The sequence below is a fragment of the Pristiophorus japonicus genome, chromosome 12 (assembly GCF_044704955.1).
Source record: "Pristiophorus japonicus isolate sPriJap1 chromosome 12, sPriJap1.hap1, whole genome shotgun sequence".
Lineage (NCBI taxonomy): Eukaryota > Metazoa > Chordata > Chondrichthyes > Pristiophoridae > Pristiophorus > Pristiophorus japonicus.
In genome coordinates, this window is record NC_091988.1 from 51,743,217 (window position 1) to 51,761,556 (window position 18,340).

Below are 18,340 nucleotides of genomic sequence, written 5' to 3' on the forward strand. Positions count from 1 at the left end.
GCGCAACTGTATCAAATTTCTACCCTATGTCTCCCTCATAGCGGAATTTAATTGTTTCTTAAATGATTCCAGCAATTTTGCCTCCACTCTTCTATGTGGAAGTCCATTCTATGTGTTGATTACTCTTTGTGTTGATTAATCTTTGTATGAAGCAGAACCTTCTGCTATTAGATTTAAATGTTCCTTTTCGTAGTTTGAACCTGTGCCCCTTGTCCTACTTTTGAAATTTAAAGTAATTTAGTGTCAGCTGTGGCTCTGTTGGGAGCACTCTTGCCTCTGAATCAGAAGGTTGTGGGTTCAAGTCCCAATCCAGAGAGTTGAGCAGCAAAATTTAGGCTGACATTGCAATACAGTATTGAGCGAAAGCTGCACTTTTGGAGGTGCCATCCTTGGCATGAGATGTTAAACCAAGGCCCTGTCTGCTCTCTCAGGTGGATGTAAAGATCCTATGGCACTATTTTGAAAACAAGCAGTGGAGTTATCCCTGGTGTCCTGGCCAATATTTATCTCTCACTAAACATCTAAAACAGTTTATCTGGCCATTATAACATTGCTATTTGTGGAAGCTTGCTGTGTGCAAATTGGCTGCTGCATTTCCCACATTACATCAGTGACTACACTCCAAAGAGTGCTTAATTGGCTGTAAAGCGTTTTGGGACATCCGGTGGTTGTGAAAGGCACTATATAAATGCAAGTCTTTAATATTTTGGATTTACCTCTTCCATATCCGTAACTATCTTGTATACCTCAGTAAGGCCACCTAAGGTGCATCCTTTACAGGCTGTAAACCCCAATTCTCTCCAGTATCTAAACATAAGAACATAACAACATAAGAAATAGGAGCACGAGTAGGCCATACTGCCCCTTGAGCCTGCTCTGCCATTTTATACAATCTTGGCTGATCCGATCATGGACTCAGCTCCACTTCCCTGTCCACTCCCCATAACCCTTTATTCCCTTATCGGTTAAGAAACTGTCTAATTCTGTCTTAAATTTATTCAATGTCCCAGCTTCCACAGCTCTCTGAGGCAGCGAATTCCACAGATTTACAACTCTCTGAGAAAAGAAATTTCTCCTCATCTCAGTTTTAAATGGGCAGCCCCTTATTCTAATATTATGCCCCCTAGTTCTAGTCTCCCACATCAGTGGAAACATTCTCTCTGCATCCACCCTGTCAAGCCCCCTCATAATCTTTTCGATAAGATCTCCTCTCAGTCTTCAGAATTCCAATGAGTAGAGGCCCAACCTACTCAACCTTTCCTCATAGGTCAACCTCCTCATCTCTGGAATCAACCTAGTGAACCTTCTCTGAAGTGCTTCCAAAGCAAGTATATCCTTTCGTAAATATGGAAACCAAGACTGGACGCAGTATTCCAGGTGTGGCCTCACCAAAACCTGTATAACTATAGCAAGACTTCCCTGCTTTTATACTCCATCCCCTTTGCAATAAAGGCCAAGATTCCATTGGTCACTTGCTGCACCTACGTGGATGACACCTGCATCTGTGCACACACAGAGGCTGAACTCTAGGACATAGTCGATGTATTTACTGAGGCGTACAAAAGCATGGGCCTTACGCTAAACATCAGTAAGACAAATGTCCTCCACCAGCCTAGCCTCGCCATTCAGCACTGCCCCCCAGTCATCAAGATCCACGGCATGGCCCTGGACAACGTAGATCACTTCCCTTATTTCGGGAGCCTCCTATCAACAAGATCAGGCATTGACGACGAGATCCAACACCGCCTCCAGTGCAGCCTTCGGCTGCCTGAGGAAAAGAGTGTTTGAAGACCAGGCCCTCAAAACTGTCATCAAGCTCATGGTCTACAGGGCCGTAGTAATACCCTCCTTCCTGTTTGGCACAAAGACGGGGACCATGTACAGTAGACACCTCAAGTTGCTGGAGAAATACCACCAGCGATGTCTCTGCGAGAATCTACAAATCACCTGGGAGAACAGATGCACCAATGTGAGCGTCCTCATCCAGGCCAACATCCCCAGCATTGAAGCACTGATCACACTTGATCAGCTCCACTGGGCAGGCCACATAGTTCGCAGGCCAGACACGAGACTCCCAAAGCAAGCGCTCTACTCGGAACTTGTCCACGGCAAACAAGCCAAAGGTGGGCAGCGGAAACGTTACAAGGACACCCTCAAAGCCTCCCTGATAAAGTGCAACATTCCCACTGACATCTGGGAGACCCTGGCCAAAGACTGCCCTAAGTGGAAGAAGTGCATCCGGGAGGGCGCTGAGCTCCTTGAGTCTCGTCACCGAGAGCATGCAGAAATCAAGCGCAGCTAGTGGAAGGAGCGTGCGGCAAACCAGACTCCCCGCCCACCCTTTCCTTCAACCACTGTCTGTCCCACCTGTGATAGAGACTATTGGACTGTACAGTCACCTAAGAACTCATGCTAAGAGTCGAAGCAAGCCTTCCTCGATTCCGAGGGACTGCCTATGATGATGATGATGATGTACCTGCATACTAACCTTTTGTGTTTCATGCACAAGTACCCCCAGGTCCTGCTGTACTGCAGCACTTTGCAATCTTTCTCCATTTAAAAAATAACTTGCTCTTTGATTTTTTTCTGCCAAAATGCATGACCTCACACTTTCCAACATTTAGCCTGTCTATGTCCTTTTGCAAATTTTTTGTGTCCTCCTCACACATTGCTTTTCCTGCCATCTTTGTATTGACAGCAAACTTGGCTACGTTACACTCAGTCCCTTCTTCCAAGTCGTTAATATAGATTGTAAATAGTTGGGGTCCCAGCACTGATCCTCTTCAATAACTCAGACCTTTTCCACTAGGATTCAGCCTTATGGCTCTTCTCTGCACTGGTTTCAACACTTTGTTCACCTTGTTTCTTGGCAACCAGAACTGGACTTGATGATCTTTCTACCACTGATTCCAGCTAAAGCTTCTAACACTGCTACTTCCCGCTAGGAGAGGTTCGGTACAATGCATGGAAATTCCTGATCTATTGCAATACTAGGAATTATTCTTGTAGCCCACTTGACAAGAATGTTCTTTACATTAGATTCAAGCTGTTTGGAATGTGGAGGTTGAAGAGATGATAGATATTAAAAACTGAGTCATTTCACTAAAGTCATAGGGACTAAAATTGCCCCTCTCCTTAAGGCCTGTTACCACTGCAAATCGGCGGCCACGCTGCGAGTGGAGTGGCCGTGGACTTTTCGTGGAATGGTCGCTGCTAGCCCAATTTCCCTCCCAGGTTTTCCCGGCAGTGCCTCGTTTCCCCCTCCCCTCCCCCCTGCTCCGCTGCTGCTGATCCCCTCTGGTAAGTGCGCCATCACCGTGCACACCATCGATCTTACCCCCCCCCCCCACCCCCACCGATGGCAACATCCTCCTCTGAAAAACTCGAGCCCGCCCGGCAGTGCCAAAACCCGTTTTTTCCTGATGGTCCTTCTGCAACTGCGGTGCAACTTCCCTTAAAGGGAAGGACGCACTGCCGCTACCGCCATGTTTTTTCTTGGTGGCCAACTGTCTTGTTGGCCCAACAATTACGCCCCCGGGTTCGGCCGGGTTGCCAACAGGCAACCTGGTACCCCCTCCAACTGAAACCCTCCCTGGTGGCCCAGTGGGCTGAAGTTTTAAAATCGCGGAGGCTCTCCCCTTTAACTGAAGGGGAGAGCCATGGTGACGCAGCGCTGTGATAACGTCATCGCGCCGGTCACTCCGCACCCACCCAACTTTCGCCCCTCATGTGGTGCCACCGCCAGTTCTCCACCCCTCAAGTGTTGTCACCGCCCCCATTAAGAGCGGCTTCTGGATCCAAGGAAAAAAAAACAATAAAGAGCCGAATGTCGCTCAAGAGGTGACCTGAACCGCAGCTGCAGTAAAAACCATTCAAACGGGGTGTGTGCACCCCGTTTCGGGCAGGGGGCAATTTCTACCCCACAAAGTTACATCTGGTGGGGTTTAGCAGTGATATTGGATGCCCCTACATTACAATGAAAATGCAGCTTAATTCAGATATGAAAGTAGCCCTCTTAACATAGAGTGGAAGAGAGGTGCGCCATGAGGATACTGTGTAAGGGCTCAGAATTGATGTTGGACCAGACCGTCCAGACCTCAGGTAATTTTGAAATGGTTAAATGACTCGTTCCTTATTTCTTTTCTGTTTCATTTCAATTGCAGGAAACCAGCCGGTGCCACTCGGGTCGGTGGAAGGGTTCAATCCAACCAAGAGGAAATGGGAAAGTCTACCTGCAATGAACACCCCACGCTGCTCTTGTGCCAGTCTCCAAATTGATAACATGCTCTTTGTGATCGGCGGTGTGGCACAGGGACCCAGTAATGCTGTGGAGGCCTTGTGTGACCGAGAGAGCATCTGAACACTATGGAACTCTGAACCAGTGGCGGTGTCGATCAATAATTACTTAAGAACTTAGAGACTTCTTGCTCTTGTTGGTGTTGTTTGATGATTCTGATAAAGAACGTCAGTGATGTCAGTGAAAGCTATTAAAATAACTTTTGTGATACAAAGACACACGAGAAACCTTTAAACACAAGGGTGATGTTTTCTCTTAGAACTAGTTTTAGTACTAATTTTGTACTGGTTCAAACCCAATGTAATAAACCATGGAATTATGGGATACTTTTAGACAGAACAGAAAGTGAATATAAAGGTCTCACAGTTCATTTTACTAATTGTGATGCTAACTTTCATTGAAGGATCTACAGCAGTAGGTTAATGAGAAATCAAGGTTGGCTGAACATATTGTATCCAATTGCATATTCTATCAACTTACCCCATCCAGTCCAAATGGATACTTTGTTACTAGAAAGGAAGCTTAGGAAAGAATTCCACAGTACTGGTGGTGTTCCCTGTATCCAGCAATAGGTATTATCTTCCTTCCAGAGGATAATCTCTAAAGATTTGAAGTCAAAAGGAAATGTCAAAACCTGGATATATGAATGTGAGGGCCACTTAACAGCACTCAATGTGTCAGATTAGAGTCAGAGTTAGCAGTTGGACAGTGAGATTAAGGAGGTTCAAGGATGGTCCCAGTTTAAGGTTGTCATTGGAAAAGTTGCAGGAAGTGTCCTGACAATGGTAAGGTAATCAGTGGACTCTTAAGATCTCTCCCAGCAGCTTACATAATCATGGGTAGAATCTAGTAATTTAACAAACTATTCTAAGTGTGCATTACATGGCTAGGAATTAGCACAATCCCTGTGAGGTTTCTTAATTAATGCCCCACAAAGTGCTGTAAGGTTTTCATAGTTGTGTTGAGCCAGTGGAGTGCTGTGACATTCCTGTAATATTGTTCCAACACTAAGTGATGTCCCTTTAATAATGTCACATCAGTGTAAGCTTCCTAAAGTAATGTTGCATTAATACAAGTGAAGTCATATAGCTGTGCCACTCAAGTGTAAGTACAAAACATGTCTACATTATTGCTGCACATAACATAGCACTGTGAGGTTCCTATAGTAGCACTGTAGTCTGTGCAAGCACTATAATTCTGACAGTAGTCCACATCAGTTTAGGTTCTGAAAGGCTCTTAGACTGCTACGTCACTAAGTGCTGTGAGGTCCTTGTGGCAGTGCAACACCAATGTACGTAAGGTTCCTTTACTTGGTACCAACTTAGTGCCAGTGCTGTGAGTTTCCTGGAGCAATGTCACACAGCATAAGTGATTTCCTTATAGTCGTGCCACATTTGTGAAATGTGTACAGTAGTGCTGCATTAGTACTACCATTTAATGGTTTCTCTACTATTATTGAAACAATATGGCCACTGTAAGATTCCTAGTACAATAGTACTATTACCAGTGTAAGATTGTTTAGTACCATAGGTACCATTATGGGACAAGTTCATATCGTAGCACTGGAAGTAAAGATTTTAAAATATTGTTCCACCAGTGTGAACCAAATTATGCCCCTATTTAAGCTCCGGCTATGACGGCAAATTTACTGGTGGAGCAGCACAAATAAAACCATCATCATCATAGGCAGTCCCTCGGACTTGAGGAAGACTTGCTTCGACTCTTAGCATGCGTTCTTAGGTGGCTGTACAGTCCAATACGAGAACCACAGTCTCTGTCACAGGTGGGATAGATAGTTGTTGAGGGAAAGGGTGGGCAGGGAGCCTGGTTTGCCGCACGCTCCTTCTGCTGCCTGCGCTTGATTTCTGCATGCTCTCGGCGACGATACTCGAGGAACTCAGTGCCCTCCCGGATGCACTTCCTCCACTTAGGACGGTCTTTGGCCAGGGACTCCCAGGTGTCAGTGGGGATGTCGCACTTTATCAGGGAGGCTTTGAGGGTGTCCCCCTTGCAACATTTCCTCTGCCCGCCTTTGGCTCATTTGCCGTGGACGAGTTCCGACTAGAGCGCTTGTTTTGGGAGTCTCGTGTCTGGCATGCGAACTATATGGCCTGCCCAGCGGAGCTGATCCAGTGTGGTCCGTGCTTCAATGCTGGGGATGTTGACCTGGACAAAGACGCTAAAGTTTGTGCATCTGTCATCCCAGGGGATTTGTAGGATCTTGCAGAGACATCACTGGTGGTATTTCTCCAGCGACTTGAGGTGTCTACTGTACATGGTCCACGTCTCTGAGCCATACAGGAGGGTAGGTATTAGTACAGCCCTGTAGACCATGAACTTGGTGACAGTTTTGAGGGCCTGATCTTCAAACACTCTTTTCCTCAGGCGGCCGAAGGCTGCACTGGCGCATTGGAGGCAGTGTTAGATCCCGTCGTCAATGCCTGTTCTTGTTGATAGGAGGCTCCCGAGATAAGGGAAGTGGTCCACGTTGTCCAGGGCCGCACCGTGGATCTTGATGTCTCAGGGGCAGTGCTGTGTGGCGAGGACAAGCTTTGTCCTACTGATGTTTAGCGTAAGGCCCATGCTTTCATATGCCTCGGTAAATACGTCGACTATGTCCTGGAGTTCAGCCTCTGTGTGTGCACAGATGCGGGCGTCGTCCGCGTACTGTAGCTCACCGACAGAGGTTGGCGTGGTCTTGGACCTGGCCTGGAGACGGCGAAGGTTGAACAGCTTCCCACTGGTTCTGTAGTTTAGTTCCACTCCAGCGGGGATCTTGTCAACTGTGAGGTGGAGCATGGCAGCGAAGAAGATTGAGAAGAGGGTTGGGGCGATGACGCAGCCCTGCGTGACCCCGGTCTAGATGTGAATTGGGTCTGTGATGGATCCGTTGGTAAGGATCACGGCTTGCATGCCGTCGTGGAGCAGGCGGAGTATGGTGACGTACTTGTGGGGGCATCCGAAATGGAGGAGGGCGCTCCATAGACCCTCGCGGTTGACAGTGTCAAAGGCCTTTGTAAGGTCGAAGAAGGCCATGTATAAGGACTGGCGCTGTTCCCTGAATTTTTCCTGCAGCTGTCGCGCTGCAAAAATCATGTCCGTTGTGCCCCGGAGGGGATGAAATCTGCGACTCTGGGAGGAACTCTTCGGCCACGGGGAGAAGATGGTTGAGGAGGACTCTAGCGACGACTTTCCCAGTGGCCGATAGCAGGGAGATTCCTCTGTAGTCACCGCAGTCGGACTTGTCCCCTTTTTTAAAGATGGTCACGATCACTGCATCTCTAAGATCTCCCGGCATGCTCTCTCTCTCTCCCTCCAGATGAGAGAGATGAGGCAGTGTATTCGCGCCAGCAGTGCCTCTCTGCCATACTTCAGTGCCTCAGCAGGGATTCCATCCGCTCCCGTAGCCTTGTTTTTTTAGCTGTCTTATGGCTTTTTCTACCTCGTGCAGTGTTGGGGTCTCACTGGCAAGTGGTGGCAGGTAGCATGCTGCGGGATGGAGTCGAGAGCACGTGAGTCAAAGGCAGAGTCTCGATTGAGGAGATCTTCGAAGTGTTCCTTCCAGTGGGCCCTGACTGCCTTGGTGACCTTGATGAGTGTTTCCCATTCTTGGCCAGGAGTGGGGTGGGGCCTTGGGAATTTGATCCGTATGTGGCCTTGACTGCAGTGAAGAATCCTCGCACATCATGGCTGTCAGCCAGCTGTTGTATCTCTTGTGCTTTCTCCATCCACCACCTGTTCTTTAGGTCCTGGGTTTTTTGTTGGATCTCAGCCTTTAGCTGTCTGTAATGCTGCTTTGCTGCTCCCGAATTGAGTTGCTGTTTAAGGCTCAGAAATGCCCTGCGCTTGTAATCTATTAGTTCTTGAATCTCCTGATCATTCTCATCAAACCAGTCCTGGTGTTTCCTGGTTGAGTGACCGAGCGGCTCTTTGCAGGCACTGGTTATAGAGGCCTGGAGGGCAGACCAAGCGCTGTGGGCATTCTGCGTCTCAGGGTCATCAAGGCACGCCAGGTTAGCAGTGAGGTGCTGACTGTAAAGGGCTCTCTTAGCTGGATCCTTAAGTGCCCCAGCATTTACTTTTTTGCGACACTGCTTCTGCTGCCCCCTTCGCTTTGGGGCTATGTTGATGTCAATGATGGATCGGATTAGACGGTGGTCCGTCCAGGAGTCGTCAGCTCCTGACATGGCATGGATGATGGTCACATCCTTGTGATCCCTGGCTCGGACGATGACATAGTCGAGCAGGTGCCAGTGTTTGGAGCGAGTGTGTTGCCACGATGCCTTGTATTTGTCCTTCTGGCGGTACAAGGTTTTGGTGATGACAAGTTCATGCTCTAGACATTTTGTCAGGAGTAGGGTACCGCTGGAGTTGGCTTTCCCTAACCCTCTCTGCCAATCACGCCTCCCCAGAGGTCTGTGTCTTTGCCGACCCTGGCATTGAATTCACGGAGGAGGATCAGTTTTTCGCCCGCGGGGACGCAGGTCAAGGAATTTTCGATGTTGGAGTAAAAACCCTCTTTGGCCTCGTCTGTTGCATCGACTGTTGCACTGATTCCGGGTTGGGTGAGTCGAAGCGCCATGGGGCGTTCGTTAGCCCTGCAGGGGGAGTCTTTGAGGCGGTCGACCAGCTCGTTTTTGATGGCGAAGCCAACTCCGGGAGGCGGCATTCTGCCTCTGGTTTCCCTATCCAGAAGAAGGTGTAACCTCCACCTTGTTCGTTGAGCTGGCCTTCCCCTGCCCGCCGGGTCTAGCTTATGGCTGCGATGACGATATCAAAGCCTCTAAGTTCCCGGGCAACTATGGCGGTGCGGCGTTCAGGTCGCTGTTGGGGTTGTCCATGACGGTCCTGTCGTTCCAGGTCCCGAACTTCATATTAGAGGAGTGGAAGATGCCTGTGCGTGAGTTCTTTTAATGTGGGGTGGTCGTTGCACACCGGCAACCACATGGGCTTAGCTGATCGAGGTCTTGGTCCAGTGGCAAGGGGATCCAGGACGAATGGAGACCAGGCACTGCTATATGGGCCTAATTGCCTACGGCGAGGCGTTGGCCGCAGGCTCGGCACTGGGTAGCGCCCTTGATGGTAGGTGGTCCACACATAGCCTCAGACTTCTGCTCCATTCTAGTTCCACCGTTACCTACCTAAGGTCTTGCATTGGAATAATTAATTGGCTCCAGTATAACATACTGAAACAACACAACCTATAGAATCCAATCCAAGATGCTCACCTATTCAGAATAGTAGCTCAAGTGTCAGAGAAAGCTGGAGTGCCTGATTGTTTTTAAACAGGGTAACCTGACTGGGGTGAGTGAGCTGGCATTACTTAATGTGAATCACATGTGCCAGCAGGTTAGTATACAATAGGGGTAATGGTTTTCTGCAGAAGTGCCACATCAGCACAAGGAATATAGACAGTATTGTTCTAACTCAATGTAAGGAAGGTTCCTTTAGCACTGCCACTCCAGTGTAAGTGAGGTTCTTTCAGCAGTGCCACTCCAATAATTTGTTGCTGCTTTTCAATGACTGTGAAGCTCCTTTAACAGTATAACAGTTTAACTGCAGTGGTTCTTGTACTAGTGTTGCCCAATGATTTTCCTATAAAATAATCACCCCAGTGCAGTATCAGTGCTCTTATGGTGTTCTTGCTCCAGTGTAAGTGATGTTCTTGTAGATCTGTACCCCAGTGCAACTGCAGTGAGCTTTCTATAGTAAAATTGCATCAATATGATCACTATGGGGTTCCTGTAGTACTGCTACAACAATATCATTGAGATGTCTATTATACTGTTGCACTAGTGTAAGAAATATGAGTTATGTTGCTCCATTGTGAGTGTGGTAATATTGTTACTTTAGCACAGCACAAAATGCAAGTAAGGTTCCAATAATAATGCCACACCAGTGTAATCGACATGATATTTTAGTTGTGGTACAAGAGTGTTAATGAGGTTCCTATAGTGATGCCCCACCAGTGTGAGTTATGCTCCTTCAATAGTGTAGCACCAGTGGGAGCAAGGTGAGTTTCCTATAGTACTGCAGGTTTCTGTTAAACAAGCATAGGTGAGCATCCTAAGCAGTGGCATCAGTATAAGTGAAGTGTGAGATTACTATTGTAGCAGCAACGCCCACATCCCTTGAATGGATAAATAAAAATTTAATAATCAGTGTGAGTGAGGTGTCTACAGTAGTGTAGCATTGGTTTTCTCTAGAAGTGCCATTGAAGTGTTGGTAGCATTGGATTATTCCGGACACTATAATTTTCCTAAAGTAATGTTTCTCCTCTTAAGATTTTACAGTTACATCACCCCAATTCAAATGAGCATCCTGCAAAACAGCACTGTGATCTTCCCAATGTAGTCCGCACACAGTTGGAGTGAGGTTCCCATTGTATTACCACACCAGTATGAATGAAATTCCAGTAATTGTGTTGCCCTGATGTAAGTAAAGTTCGTTAGTACTGCTGCACCAGTTTGAATGCCATGAAGTTCCTATAGTAGTGCCAAACCACTATATACAAGTCCTATGATAATGCCACTCAGTACAAATATGTAAGGTTCATATACTAATGATGCACTACGATAAATGAGGACCCAATACAAATATGTTTTCCTTTATCTTGCTCTTGCCAGTTTGAGTGAGAACTTGCTTAGCTGCACACTTAAAGAGGGGCTGACAAGAACTTGCATATTTCGGGGTTAGCTGTAAGAGCTATGAACACAAACAATAAAAAGGCAAGTAGTCTTTGGCTAATTAACTGTTTTAATTGTGTTTCTTCTTTGTTCATTCTACATTGTGCATCAACCTAACATCCGACAGTGGGGAAGGGTAATCACGGGGCACTGTCTCTTTAAGACATTGTAAGTCACAGTGATGTAACCTTCCCTTCCTGCGTTATCTTAGTATTAAAGTGTAAATTTTTGTTCTTTTTGCACTAACAATTTAATTTACAGCATTTTGTGGTTGTATCAAACCAAATACAAAAAGTTTTCTCTTTACCGTATCACACTGTTATTCCAACCGGTGTTTCATTCCATTAAGCCACTTGGTCAAATGTTACATTTCAATAGATGCAGCCCTATTGTGATTGTGTTTCTTTTTACTTTAACTCTGTGCTGTAAAGTCTGTACCTTATTTAAGGAAGGGAACTTGCTACTTCTATGTGGTCTAGCCAAGTGTGACTCCAGTCCCACATGACGGTCTGCACCTGGGCAGAACCGGAACCAATGTCCGAGGGGGAGTGTTTGCTAGTGCTGTTGGGGAGGAGTTAAACTAATATGGCAGGGGGATGGGAACCTATGCAGGGAGACAGACGCAAGTAGAATGGGGGCAGAAGCAAAAGATCGAAAGAAGAAAAGTAAAAGTGGAGGGCAGAGAAACCTAAGACAAAAAGCAAAACGGGCCACATTACAGCAAAATTCTAAAGGGGCAATGTGTGTTAGAAAGACAAGCCTGAAGGCTCTGGGCCTCAATGCAAGGAGTATTCGGAATAAGGTGGACGAGTTAACTGCGTAGATAGCAGTTAACGGGTATGATGTAATTGGCATCATGGAGACATGGCTCCAGGGTGACCAAGGCTGGGAACTCAACATCCAGGGATATTCAACATTTAGGAAGGATATACAGAAAGGAAAAGGAGGCGGGGTGGCATTGCTGGTTAAAGAGGAAATTAATGCAATAGTAAGAAAGGACATTAGCTTGGATGATGTGGAATCGGTATGGATGGAGCTATGGAATACCAAAGGGCAGAAAACGCTAGTGGGAGTTGTGTACAGACCACCAAACAGTAGCAGTGAGGTTGGGGACAGCATCAAACAAGATATTAGGGATGCGTGCAATAAAGGTACAGCAGTTATCATGGGTGACTTTAATCTACATGTTGATTGGGCTAACCAAACTGGTAGCAATGCGGTGGAGGAGGATTTCCTCGAGTGTATTAGGGATGGTTTTCTAGACCAATATGTCGAGGAACCAACTAGGGAGCTGGCCATCCTAGACTGGGTGATGTGTAATGAGAAAGGACTAAATAGCAATCTTGTTGTCTGAGATCCCTTGGGGAAGAGTGACCATAATATGGTAGAATTCTTTATTAAGATGGAGAGTGACACAGTTAATTCAGAAACCAGCGTCCTGAACTTAAAGAAAGGTAACTTCGATGGTTTGAGGCTTGCATTGGCTAGAATAGACTGGCAAATGATACTTAAAGGGTTGACGGTGGATAGGCAATGGCAAACATTTAAATATCGCATGGATGAACTTCAGCAATTGTACATCCCTGCCTGGAGTAAAAATAAAACGGGGAAGGTGGCTCAACCGTGACTAACAAGAGAAATTAAGGATAGTGTTAAATCCAAGGAAGAGGCATATAAATTGGCCAGAAAAAGCAGCAAACCTGAGGACTGGGAGAAATTTAGAATTCAGCAGAGGAGGACAAAGGGTTTAATTAAGAGGGGGAAAATAGATTACGAGAAGAAGCTTGCCGGGAACATAAAAACTGACTGCAAAAGCTTCTATAGATATGTGAAGAGAAAAAGATTAGTGAAGACAAACATAGGTCCCTTGCAGTCGGATTAGGTGAATTTATAATGGGGAACAAAGAAATGGCAAACCGATTGAACAAATACTTTGGTTCTGTCTTCACGAAGGAAGACACAAATAACCTTCCGGAAGTACTAGTGGACCGAGGGTCTATTGAGAAGGAGGAACTGAAGGATATCCTTATTAGGTAGGAAATTGTGTTAGGGAAATTGATAGGATTGAAGGCCGATAAATCCCTGGGCCTGATAGTCTGCATCCCAGAGTACTTAAGGAAGTGGCCCTAGAAATAATGGATGCATTGGTGATCATTTTCCAACAGTCTAACGACTCTGGATCAGTTCCTATGGACTGAAGAGTAGCTAATGTAATACCACTTTTTAAAAAAGGAGGGAGAGAGAAAACGAGTAATTATAGGCCGGTTTGCCTGACATCAGTAGTGGGGAAAATGTTGGAATCAATTATTAAGGATGAAATAGCAGCGCATTTGGAAAGCAGTGACGGGATCGGTCCAAGTCAGCATGCATTTATGAAGAGGAAATAATGCTTGACAAATCTTCTGGAATTTTTTGAGGATGTAACTAGTAGAGTGGACAAGGGAGAACCAGTGGATGTGGTGTATTTGGACTTTCAAATGGTCCCACACAAGAGATTAGTGTGCAAAATTAAAGCACATGGTATTGGGGGTAATATACTGATGTGGATAGAGAACTGGTTGGCAGACAGGAAGCAGAGAGTTGGGATAAATGGCTCCTTTTCAGAATGGCAGGCAGTGACTAGTGGAGTGCTGCAGGGCTCAATGCTGGGACCCCAGCTCTTTGCAATACACATCAATGAAGGAATTGAGTGTAATATCTCCAAGTTTGCAGATGACACTAAGGTGGGTGGCAGTGTGAGCTGAGAGGGGGACACTAAGAGGCTGCAGCGTGACTTGGACAGATTAGGTGAGTGGGCAAATGCATGGCAGAAGCAGTATAAGGTGGATAAATGTGAGGTTATCCACTTTGGGGGCAAAAACGTAAGACAGAATATTATCTGAATGGCGGCAGATTCGGAAAAGGGGAGGTGCAACGAGACCTGGGTGTCATGGTTCATCAGTCATTGAAAGTTGGCATACGGTGAAGAAGGCAAATGGTATGTTGGCTTTCATAGCAAGGGGATTTGAGTATAGGAGCAGGGAAGTCTAACTGCAGTTGGACAGGGCCTTGGTGAGGCATCACCTGGAATATTGTGTTAGTTTTGGTCTCCTAATGTGAGGAAGGACGTTCTTGCTATTGAGGGAATGCAGCGAAGGTTCACCAGACTGATTCCCGGGATGGCTGGACTGACATATGAGGAGAGACTGGATCAACTGGGACTTTATACATTGGAGTTTGGAAGGATGAGAGGGGATCTCATAGAAACATATAAAATTCTGACGGGACGGGACAGCTTAGGTGCGGGTAGAATGTTCCCGATGTTGGGGAAGTCCAGAACCAGGGGACACAGTCTTAGGATAAGGGGTAGGCCATTTAGGACTGAGATGAGTCTTCACTCAGAGTTGTTAACCTGTGGAATTCCCTGCCGCAGAGTTGTTGATGCCAGTTTATTGGATATATTCAAGAGGGAGTTAGATATGGCCCTTACGGCTAAAGGGATCAAGGGGTATGGAGCGAAAGTAGGAAAGGGGTACTGAGGGAATGATCAGCCATGATCTTATTGAATGGTGGTGCAGGCTCGAAGGGCCGAATGGCCTACTCCTGCACCTATTTTCTAAATTTCTATGATATGGTTGATTCTTAATGTCCTCTAATATGGTCAACAAGCTATTCAGTTGTGCAATCATTACTTGAAGACCCATCACCACACTCTCAGTGCAACTTGGGATGGGCAATATGTGCAGCCCTGTCACTTGTTATCCACAACCTGAGAGCAAATTAAAAGGGATCAAAATGTGTGAGATTTATTATTCGGTCTTTCCATTTATTGATGTTTCAGGTGCCTATCTGTGAAGCAGTTTACTCTTTATCACATTGTTCCCCATTGTGTATCCACTATCATATCGTTCTCTTTATCACATTGTTCCCCACTTCATTCATTCTATTATATTGTTTCCCATTTTATATCCTTTAACACACTGTTCCTTATGGCATACCCTCTCTCACCTAATTCCCACTATATACGATCAATCACACCGCTCCCCAGAGCTATATTACATTGTTGGCTACTAAGTACTCTCAGTTGCACTGTCTCACTCTCTATATTCTCTCTTGTACAGTCCCTCATTGCTTTTCCATTGCACTGTTTTGCAATACCTTCCCTCTATCCCACTGTTGCCATTTTACATCCTCAAATACTGTCCTAATGTGACAATAATTAAATGTATGAGCTCGTCAAATTTGAAACTGCTAAACGCCTCCTCCAAGAGAATACAGATGAACTGAAAATGCTGTTTACAATGTAATAATTATGTTAAACATTTGTAATACAGCCGTTAGCAGAAAGTGATATCAATCCTGTTGGCCGGTGCCCACAGACACTGCATTGTTTATATATTCCACGCTCCATTCACAGCTGCTACATCATTATTACTGTAGCTTTGGGAAAGGGGAACATGTAGGAAATGTAATGAGTAGCACTATGAATAGCCAGCCAAGCAATTGTCACTTTACAATAATTAGACATTTAGAAGTATTCCTGTAGTGATCAGACGACGGTAAAGGTGGCATTTACCATGTGCTATTCATCACTGTGAAAATCATGAGAACAAACAAAGTAATTTCAGAAACCTGTTCCTGCACTAACAGGGTGAAGAAAAATCTGAATCCCAAAGCAACATCGGGCTAAAAGTTCGACTCCTGTGGTGATAGATTTCTATTCAATGATCATGCAGCCAGTGTGAATGTTACCACATGTGAATATGTCAATTACCTAGTCTCGGCACCTGACTGACTCATTCCATCTGAATCCATTCTACCTAGACTGTTTGATAAGGATGACTATCTGCACGAACAGCTATTGTGAAATCATGGATGTGACCTGAAGTCATGGCTGTCGATTCTACTACATATGATGGCACAAGCTCCTTCAGGGAATACTCATAAGAATAATCGGGGTCAGTTATTGAGGGGGAATTTGGAATGCTGAAAGCACAGTGCGGTTGCCTGCACAGAAAGAAGGTTGCTGTTTAGTAGGACCCATACAATTCCTGCAAAGTCTTCATTGTATGTTGTTTACTGCGCAAATTAGCCATGCAGAATGATATCAGTACGATCTGCTGGTGAAAAAAAGCTGCCATTGAAGATGCTGAGCTACAACAACCTGTTTACGCAGGTAACGCGGCACTATCTGTGTGCACAGACATCAGTTTACAAACTATTTCCCTTTGCTCATATATTGATAAGGTCACAATAGCTAAATCTTAGTCAGGAACAATTTATTGAAAATAATCTAGTTAACAGGTACACAAATCACTGAGTAGAATATTTCAGATTATCTTAATTAATAGGCAATATACTTTGAAATTAACCAACTGCCTTGATAGAATGATTAATAATCTGATCTCTGAAGGAGACAGGAGGAAAGTAATACACTATCACAGAAGGATAGACAAAATGAGTAACATAGTGATTTCTGAGAATTGGGTAATACATTGATCACAGCTGGGTAGCTAATATAATGATCATAATGGGACAGACAGGAAGTGTATAAAGAACAGAAAGGATGGATAATATACTGATCAGACAAGGACCAACATAATAGCAATATATTTATATAAGGGAAACAGATAGAAAAAAGTGCATTACATAAGCACATAAGAAATAGGAGCAGGAGTAGGTCTTGGAGTTGGAGTAAAGTCAAAATCTACTTTATTTTTGGTACATGAAGAATACAAGTTCACCCACCCCTTTTCTAGTATTGTTATTTCGGTATTCCCAGGCCAGATACCACTTCACAAGTAAGAATGCAAGTAGCTGAGCTGCTCACAGGTTCGGCCATCACTGCTGGAGTTGGATGCAAAGAAATGCACCAGAATCACCCTGGTTGACTCTCCTTTCCTAATTTGCTCCCTTGGATGGCATGGTTGAGACTGGGAACATGTTGGCTGTCGAAACTGAATCAGTAACCTGCTTCCTAACAGATTGAGGTGCTGTGTGGTTGTATCATCAGTATGCTGCACCATTGCCATCACATAATACTGGAGCATATGTTCAGATGGATGGTTGTAACATCTTACCGACCAGCTCAACATCCCTGTCCCAGCTATTTTCTCATTGATGCGATAAGGCCTTCTTCAACTTAACTGTGATGTAAAATGTCCACTGCCAAGCCCACTAGTCAAGCAATTTTTTTAAATAATCAAAAGTCATAAGTAGCCCTTGGTTGCTGTTATCTAACATGGAGCAGCCCTGTTCAGTTGGTTATGGAGGAATATTGTTTTAAAAAAATGATGGAGCCAGGTCTCTCAATTGCGTAATGGTTGACTGTGGAGCCCTTGGCCAAAATATGGCATCCACATCTTTCATGTCTTATAAGGGTATGGTTAAGAGTTTTGGTGTAGGAACATGGGAGCAGGAGTAGGTCATTCAGCCCCTCGAGTCTGCTCCGCCATTCAATGAGATCATGGCTGATCTGCGACCTAACTCGATATGCCCACCTTTGGCCCATATCCCTTAATTCTTTGGTTAACAAAAAGCTATCAATCTCTGATTTACAATTAACAATTGATCTAGCATCTATTGCTGTTTGTAGAAGAGAGTTCCAAACTTCTACCACCCTTCGTGTGTAGAAGTGTTTCCTAATTTCACTCCTGAAAGGTCTGGCTCTAATTTTTAGACCATGTCCCCTAGTCCGAGACTCCCTAACCAGCAAAAATTGTTTCTCGCTATCTACCCTATTTGTTCCCTTTAATATCTTGAAAACTTCAATCACCCGTTAACCTTCTAAATTCTAGGGAATACAACCTTAATTTGTGCAATCTCTCCTCGGAACTTAACCCTTGAAGTCCAGGTATCATTCTTTAGAGAGGTAGAGATGAAGGGGTGGGGGCGCTGTTTTGAAGGTGAAAGAAAGCATTTATACCCAAGGATATTCAGGGTGCATTCCTCCAAGCCATCAAGGGCCTGCATTTTCTGGGCCCTTCTCCAGTTTGGCTCCGTTTCCTTGTATTATGTACCATCCTGTGCTGTAAACAGAGAATAGTCCTGAGATATTGTAAGTTGATGGAACACATAATTCATAGACATGTGCCTAAAGATAATGGAAGTGAAATGGAACTTCAGTGGGAGCACAAAACAGGCGATAGCGAACTGGCTCCCCGTTATATACTCCGCCCAATTTTCCTTCTGTTGTATTCAATGAAAATGAAACTTGGGCAGGGAGTACAATGGGGAGCTGGTTCGCTGTCCCCCATTTTGTGCCCCCACCAAAGTTGAATTTAAAGTCCAATATTTCACATTTTGGTAAGTATTTAAGAAAACATTTTTAAACCTTTTTGGTTGTGGCCTCCAGTGGACCCTTTAAGGACCACTGGTT

At 45.2% G+C, this 18,340-nt stretch overlaps 1 protein-coding gene across 2 annotated transcripts in view; it reads left to right on the forward strand.

Annotated features, from left to right (window-relative positions):
* The window catches only part of LOC139277247 (kelch domain-containing protein 8B-like), a 161,652-nt gene extending 150,207 nt beyond the window's left edge, over positions 1–11,445 (forward strand). For both annotated transcript variants that reach the window (XM_070895451.1, XM_070895449.1), the window contains one exon: positions 4,164–11,445. In XM_070895451.1, coding sequence (XP_070751552.1) covers positions 4,164–4,360 — 197 coding nt within the window. In that variant the 3' untranslated portion in view covers positions 4,361–11,445. The remainder of the gene's footprint in view (positions 1–4,163) is intronic.
* Positions 11,446–18,340: the final 6,895 nt, after the last annotated feature.